Here is an 8048-nt window from a genome sequence, read left to right as displayed (position 1 = left end):
GGGAACCGGTCTCCACATGGGATCCGAACCCTCGGCGGGAGCGCCGCCGCACTCCCAAGCGGCGCACTCTCCAGTGCGCCACCGGGCCGGCCCCTTCTATTAATTTTTAAAGGTAGGTTAGTGGGCTTCTATTTGTCTTGATTTTAAAGGATGGGGGAAAGAAAACTCAGTTAAGTGCCTTTTGTGCTCCTCAATTTCTTCCACAGACTTGTAACACTCCAGGAAAATAACCTTCAAGCTTCAAAGAAGATAACCTTGGCTTCAGGGAATTAGATTCTAATTCTGGTTTTGCCATTAATTGAGCAGCCTTTTGCTGTTCGCTTTTCCTTTTTGTTCCATAAATCTAACTGTCGCAAATGAGGGTCATGTATCTGTTACTGGAGGATAGCAGACATTCTGAGCTACTGCTACTACCTACATCAGGGTACTTCCAGGGAATGCTGGACGATCTAAAATGGTACCAAACCCCTCCCTTACAACAGGACTTTATTCATTTATCCAACTTATATTTATTGTGCATTTACTGCAATAGCAACAATTTCTGGAGCTCTCTCTGTGCCAGGAATTATGCTCAACACTTTATATAGATTATATTTAATTCTCACAACAACCCTTTGAGGTACTATGAGCCACAGAGAAGCTAGGTAACCTGCTTGAGGTCACAGAGCTAGGAAGTAGATCCAACACGTGGACCCAGGCTGGCTGCCTCCTGTGCCCATCTCTATCCCCTCTGTATCACCTCCAAGGCACCGGCCTGGTTGTGTTAATAAAGACCACACAGGACGCACGAGGATGTGAGTGCTGCCCACAAATGGCCTCAAAGAGGATCCATTCTCTAGTCTTGAGAGACTACTACGTGTAAATGGCCACAGATCATGGAAATAGACTTCCCCAGAATTCCCACGGAGGCCTGGGAGGCAGACAGTCCCAGTCCTATACCAGGTCTGCCATTTTCTTGCTGCATAAGCTTGGTCAGGTCCCTAGCCTCTCTGAACCTGTTTCTTCTTTCAGGAAATGGCTGTGTTACATCAGAGAAGAGCAAATATCCATTCCAGCTTTAACATTATGTATCCTACTAGGGCAACAGGTTCTGGCCCTTGGTCCCATGCTGGTGAATTCTAAGCCCACCCCAATTCCATCTCTTTCTATCTGTGTAATTTCTGTAGTTTCTCTCGGTTATCTGTTCCACGATTTTATTATTCTCATCCTCAAGAAGATGTTCAAACTGAGCCCCACATTCTGTAAATCAAGGCTAGAAATGATGGTGGTGAAGGAAAGGCTGTTCAGTAGCCTTTCAAATGGCTCTTCACGTAGGGAGGTAAGGGACTGATTTACTTCTTTGCCTTCTCTTTGTCAGGGTAAATGGTTCTCAAGTTGTTTAGAAATTTCTCCGAGATCTTTCCCCCTTCCTAATTTTCACTACCCATCTTTTCATCACTCCTATTTCTTTACATTTTGTTTAAAAATGCAGGAGCAAAAACTGCATCCACTTTGCTATTGAAGTATCAGAACAATTCTAGGTTTAAAAAAAGGACTGCCCGGTCCCTTACAATTCACATGTCACTTTTGATTTCAGCATTCAGTTGAAACCATTCATTCAACAATTTATAACTGCCTATAATGGGCTAGTCCCTGGTGATACAGCATTTAAAAAAAAAGCAGACAAAACACTTGCCTTCATGAAGACAAACAGTAAACACAATAAATAAGTGTGTCAGATAGTGATAAATCCTGTGGAAAGGAGATAAGGAGGTGTCGGGGATGGTTGATGCAATTTTAGACAGCATAGCCAGGCAAGGCTTCACCGAGAAGGTTACAACTGCATAAAGAGCTGAAGGACAAGAAGCGAGCCCTGCAGATCCCTGGGAAGAAAGCCTTGTGGGCAGTCAGACGGCACGTGCAAAAGCCCCAGCATGGCAGCATCCCCGGTGTGCTTAAGGACGAGCAAAGAGGCCAGGGAGGCTGAACAGGGCATCCAGACCATGGACAACTTTGAAGTCGTAACAAGGGTTTTGCCTCTTCTCTGAGGGAGAAGGGAAGGCACTGGAGGATTTGGGTGGAGGAATGTCTTGATTTGACCCACTTGTTCAAAGCTTCATTCTGGCTGCTCTGCAGAGAAGAGGCTGTGGAAGGACAAGGCTGGAAGCAGGGCAACATCTCGGGACACTATGGGATTATTACAAGAGATACAAGTGGCTTGGATTAGGGTCGTAGTAGCAAAAGAAGTGAGAAACAGAAAAATCCTGCACATATTTTGAGAGAGACACAAGAGTTTCTCACCCATTGCGTGTGGAATCTGAAAGAGGAAAGTCAAAGATTTGGGTCTGTAGGAAGCCATTTCCTGAGCCAGGGAAGACAGGGTGGTGGGGAGCAGGTTATCAGGAGCTCAGACTCGAGTCTGACAATTTTGAGATTCCTGTTAGATGTCAGATGAGCACTGATCTGGGAGTCACAGACCTGGTGTCTGCTCATCGCCCACCTGGGGAACCTTGGAAAACCCACGTCACCTCTCTAAGCCTGTTTCTTCATCTGTCTAATGGTTATAGCTGATCTGGTGATTCTGAAGGGTCACCTCTATCTTGACATGTGAAGATTCCAAGAATATCTTTTTTGTTGGTGGTGATGGAAGCGTTCCTTCTTAGCAGGGCCTTAAAGAACCTTTTTCTTCATCGGTTCATTCAGTTAGACTCCCCCTCCTCACAGAAAAGAAGTTCCTCAAGAAAGAGGAGCCCACTGGGACTGACTAAACTCCTTGTTCCTATTTCCTAGCGAGGGACAGGACTACCTCACTCTAAAATCTATTAAGATTCACCACTAACACCATGTACCTGCCTGAGCTCACTAGTTAATGAACTGTCCACTGCAATTTATTTGTGTTACTTAATGGAAAGACTTTCTGATCTTTTGAAGGAACTGAAAGCACTTTCAATTTTCTTTTCCTCTGATACTAAAATAGCCCAGCTAACCCACACTATAAATTAAAAGATGTAACAGTTTGAATGCACAGCGACAATCTCTCTGAATAAGAAGGCTAGGTCTGTCAGACTTGTGTAATGCCAATCATGCCAAGAGACCATGGCATATAACTATATCAGAGGATTTACAGCAGACCAAAATTATAAAAGCCCAGCAAGTGAAATCAAACCTGCAGATTTCCCCAGAGTGAGACCTAGGATGGGAGGGTTGAGGTCGGCTCCCTCTGAAGGTCAATGTGACGTTCCACGGCTTGGGCAGAGCAGAAGGACCCTGAAACTCACCTCTGAGACCCGCTGTCTGGCTATTGGAAGAAAGAGGGAGAGGAGCCAGTTTGGAGACCACCATTTGGACTCCAGGAGAGGAAGCGTGAAGGCGGAGGGGAAAGATACCACTTGCCCTCTTTGCTCTGGAGATACACATTTTGTAGGGTGAGGGGGCATCAATTGCAATGCTTGAGAAATCACAGTACCCAGAGTCATGCTGACCTCCACTTCAGACTTCTCCTTCCCACATGGTCCATCCTAGCAGGGCTCTTTCCCATGCACCTGTCTCCCGTGGCTATTTAGATGCCAACTGCTCTCCCTTGAGTGGAGGGGGTAGCAGGGGAGCCTCACCTTCCCTCTTCATGCCCATGACAAGGCACTTCTGATAGCGACAGTACTGGCAGCGGTTGCGCTGACGCTTGTCAATGAGGCAGTCTTTATTATCCCGACATGTGTAGATGAGGTCTTTCCTTATGGTTCTCTTGAAGAACCCTTTGCAGCCTTCACAACTATACACCCCGTAGTGCTTTCCTGGTTACAAGAAAAGAGCATTGCATAGGTTTTTCTTGTGTTCATTGGGATCTTTTATTCAAAAGAGCTCCTTGGCTCTCCCCCCAGCGAAATTGGCACATCACCTGGGTACTGGGACATAAAACAAATAATGACTAACAGAGAATGCAGGCTTGATCACAGGAACCAAACTGAGAGAGTAAATACACCTTTCCTGGTGTCTTCCCTCTGTATAACTCCAGATAGCATTATTAGAAAATTCTTGACCTAAGATTTTCTTTACATTTATTTTATCAAGGCAACTTTTGGGTTTAGTTAAGCAAATGTTCTGCCTCAGTTCAAGACATTAGTGTACATAATAAATAAAAAATATGTATGCTTGTCCTATATTACCTAGCAGGAAAAGAACCTCAGCTTCACTAGTTCGTAACTGAAGCCCGAGGTCTTAGCAAACCCACTTACAATTATTACTCTTTATCATAAACTGTGAACAGAATACTGAGTTATAATTTTTTTAAGTTCTATTGCCTATTGAGAAAATAAATTAGTATATAATCTTTATAGCATAATATGACACTCAATCTTGAGATATGACATAATGATCTGGTAGAAAGTGATTTTGCTTGATCCAGAATAATCTGTTGCATATTTCATTGCCCTTATTACCTCCTCCACACATTTGGTTTTCAATTACCCCAGGCGGGGATGGCTAATTTGTGCCAGGAGAGCCACCACGCTGCACAGGCATCATGAATCAATCTCAACACTCTAAGTAGAAGTCTTCTCAATGCTACTCACCAGGCAGCTATGCTCCACTAATTGGAATCACGGAAATTGAAAAATATAAGAAAGCAGATCATTTAAAACATATTTATGTCTGATTCTTGAATGCAACATGTGATGCCATTTAGCTACAGACCTGACATGATTTTCTAATTATATTTTATTTAAGTTGATATTAAAATAAATGTGAAGTCCCTGAGGACTAGCAACTGTAAATATCTGCACCCCAGGAGCATACATTTCAGAGGAAGCCACCCTAACTAAGATGAAATGGAGGCTAGATACAGCATGCCTGATGAAAACTCAGTCTGTGCCCAGTTAGTGGATCATACTAATATACTGAACTCACAGCAACAATAAATATACCATTTCATCTTGGGTCCAAAGAACCTAATGCTCTCGGCTCTGAAATATTTGTCTTCAAGAAATATGGGAGCAATTTGTCAAATGTATGACATAATCATTCCCCTGACTTTTCAATATATGAATGAACCTCTGGACTTCCACCTAAAATAACCACAGCAGAGAAAATGCTCTGTCAGGGAGTGGCTGGCATTCTGTTATGGCAATGGCTAAGTCTGCGTGATTTGGAAATGACTTTTTGAGAGCAAGCAACCATCGGCCATATAGCTAAATAAGTCCCAGGCACCTGGAACTTCCAATAGAGTGACATTCCGTAGTGGCTTTGGTGACAATAAGAGGATGAGCAAATATTCAGTCAGCCACCATGGACAGCTATAAAAAAGAAAAAAACCTTCCCATCTGCTTATTCTTCAAATCATGAAATGTGAGTTTCAAATGAGTTCAGAATTGGCGGGAGGGGGGTTAGGGGCGGGAAGGATGGAGACGAAGGGAAAGAAATCAGGAAAGAATGAACTCTGGTGAAAGTGGAAGATGATTCAAGAAGATAAATCAATGAAAACACATTTGTTTCTGCCCAGAAAAACATGTTTAAAATGTAGAATGTTGTAAGAGGAAATGTGCTAAAATATTAAAGGGTTTATCTTTCTTGGGAACATTATGGGTAATTTTTTTTACTTTTCCTTTGTACTTTTCTAGTTATTCCAAATTTCCTACATTGGAACATTATTTTAGTAATTATTTACTTGGGGCCTTTTGCAATTATGATTTTTTTAATTAAGGAAAATCTAGCTTGAGATACTTGATAATCACAACAGCTTCTCCGTCCCAGATACACATGCAGCAGTGTAACTCCAGAGAGGTGCTTCTGAAACATTTCCTGTCACTGGAACATTATTTTAGTAATTATTTACTTGGGGCCTTTTGCAATTATGATTTTTTTAATTAAGTAAAATCTAGCTTGAGATACTTGATAATCACAACAGCTTCTCCGTCCCAGATACACATGCGGCAGTGTAACTCCAGAGAGGTGCTTCTGAAACATTTCCTGTCACTTAATCCTCAGAAATAAAATCATACTTTATATTCATCAAGAATGCAGGCTGTGAACACAGGGGCAGAAGTTTACAGTCTGAGCCCCCAGCTGCATTATCCTAAAGGGCCACTTTCTTTCACTGGGAACGAAATATCCAGGTGGGCCTTGAAGTAAACCCCTTCTCCGGAACCCTGTCCCATGGGACACTTGGGAGGGCTGTCTGCCTCTGTGTGTACCTGAGGATCTGTCCCCACAGATGGCACAGATGTGCTTAACCAGAGATCCAGGGCTGGCGGATGGGTAGTTCATGTTTCCAATCCCAGGAAGCCCTGGTAAGGGCTTGATATCCTCTGAATTGCTGACACTGTTGACCACATTTAGCTGCAAGAGAAAAAAAATACGATAAAGCACAGAGCCAGAGTAAACCCAATCCCCAAGGCCTAAAGCAACGAGGGCCTACTGGAAAACAAGTTCTATTTCAAGAAGTAGTTTCCACGTACAGAGTATCTGAAACTGCCTACCTGTGATATGAATTTACAGGAGGAACAAAATAATTTCTAGAAGCTAAAAGCTAAAATTGCAACACCTTTCCATCAGTGTCACTCTGCTTTTATTCATTTACTCATGGGTTTTATTTGAGCTTGAAATCCATGCTGAATTGCGCAACTAAACCAATGTCAGCTGTGCATTTTTAAATTTTTAATCAACTACTGGCTGCCTATTCAGCAGTGCTCCAAGAGAAGCGGTGGCCCTCAGGCAAGAGACTTAAACTCTGAGAGAGAGGAGGAAAAAAATGCAAATCCATTCATTAGTCAATCAATAGATATTTCCCAGGTGCCCACCATGCCATACACTGTGCCAGGCTTTGGGGCACAAAGGCAAATAGAAATATATACCTAGAAGGAGTTCACAGTAAAACGGAAGAGAAGGATATGCGTAATGATCATCTCCATGTGCCCACTGAAGATGATAACCCAAATGCCCAGGTCATTACAGTAGCTCCAAAAATTGGGTAGAAAGCTCCAGATCATATTTTTGAGCTTGTTTGTAACTAACAGACTATATTTTATAGTCTTTTTATCAAACCATAAGATCTGTAGAGACAGAGACTGTGTCTGTCTTGCCTCCCCAGTCCCTGACACTGGCCCAGCACATGGTGGGGAGCTGGTAGATTTGAAGGGCTGCATAAGTGAACCTGCATTATCCCTTTCCTCATCCCTCATCACAAGTTAGCATGAGCTCCCCACCCCACCCAGGGGTCTCCCAGTGCTCCTGCGGCAATTACAAAGGAGCTGCTGCTAAGTGTTTTGTCTTCACCAAAGAAAACGAGTTGAACAAATATGAGTCAGTCATCCAATCAGCAATATTTCTGAGTGCCCATGGGTATAGAGCAACGTTGTAGGCACTGGGAAGGGAGACATAAAACCTACAAGGCATGTATTTCACTCCTCAAAAATGCACAATCTCATTAAGGAGTCAGAACATGCACATGGAGATAGAACCCCAGCCTTCTGGATCCCAGGTTATCATTCCTCCTTCACCACATTGTTTTCATTGGTGGCAGAAGATCCTCAGTCCTCACCACCCTTAGCAGCTTCCCGCCCCACCTCCTTGGCCAGGAGCCCCTGGAGGAGCAGACATGCTTTGGACACTTTCTCCCCAGTCGTGGCCAGCAGCCGCTCTCCAGCACACCTCCTCTTCATGAGTCCAGATGGGAGGGAGCGGCTGGGACAGATAGGCTGATGTTTTCTTCTCTGTCCATCTCTCCGGCTGGGTGGGGGTTTGTGTGGGCTAAGAACAACGGCAGATGAGATCAGAGGCAGTCATCAGAGCACAAACCCATTAGCTGCCTGGACCCTAGTCCCCCAACCTCAGCTGTCTTGTTCCATTAGGAGCAGCTCTGCTGACATAAGCACTTTAGCAACAGGATTCACCAGGTGGCTCTGATCCGCTGCTGCACAGAGGCTGACTGCTCCCTGAGAACAGGACAGAAACACTCACCTGCTGGCTTGTCTTCCCTTCACCTACTCAGCAGGAACCAAATGCTCCCTCCATGCTTCTGGAGTCATCACAGAACATCAAGTCTTGCATTTCTTTTTTTTCTTTTTTTTTTTTTTTTT

At 43.8% G+C, this 8048-nt stretch overlaps 1 protein-coding gene across 1 annotated transcript in view; it reads right to left on the bottom strand.

Moving 5' to 3' along the window:
• The window catches only part of RXRG (retinoid X receptor, gamma), an 18388-nt gene extending 12150 nt beyond the window's left edge, over positions 1–6238 (bottom strand). Inside the window, exons 1-2 of the mRNA XM_008591863.1 lie at positions 6165–6238; positions 3591–3770 (exon numbers count right to left, since the gene is read on the bottom strand). Coding sequence (XP_008590085.1) covers positions 3591–3770; positions 6165–6237 — 253 coding nt within the window. The 5' untranslated portion in view covers position 6238. The remainder of the gene's footprint in view (positions 1–3590; positions 3771–6164) is intronic.
• Between the last annotated feature and the right edge of the window lie 1810 nt (positions 6239–8048).

The sequence above is a fragment of the Galeopterus variegatus genome, unplaced genomic scaffold, assembly GCF_000696425.1.
Source record: "Galeopterus variegatus unplaced genomic scaffold, G_variegatus-3.0.2 Scaffold7351, whole genome shotgun sequence".
In the NCBI taxonomy this organism is placed as follows: Eukaryota; Metazoa; Chordata; class Mammalia; order Dermoptera; family Cynocephalidae; genus Galeopterus; species Galeopterus variegatus.
The sequence above is the reverse complement of the archived record's forward strand: the minus strand, read 5'-3'. Positions and strand labels throughout refer to the sequence as shown.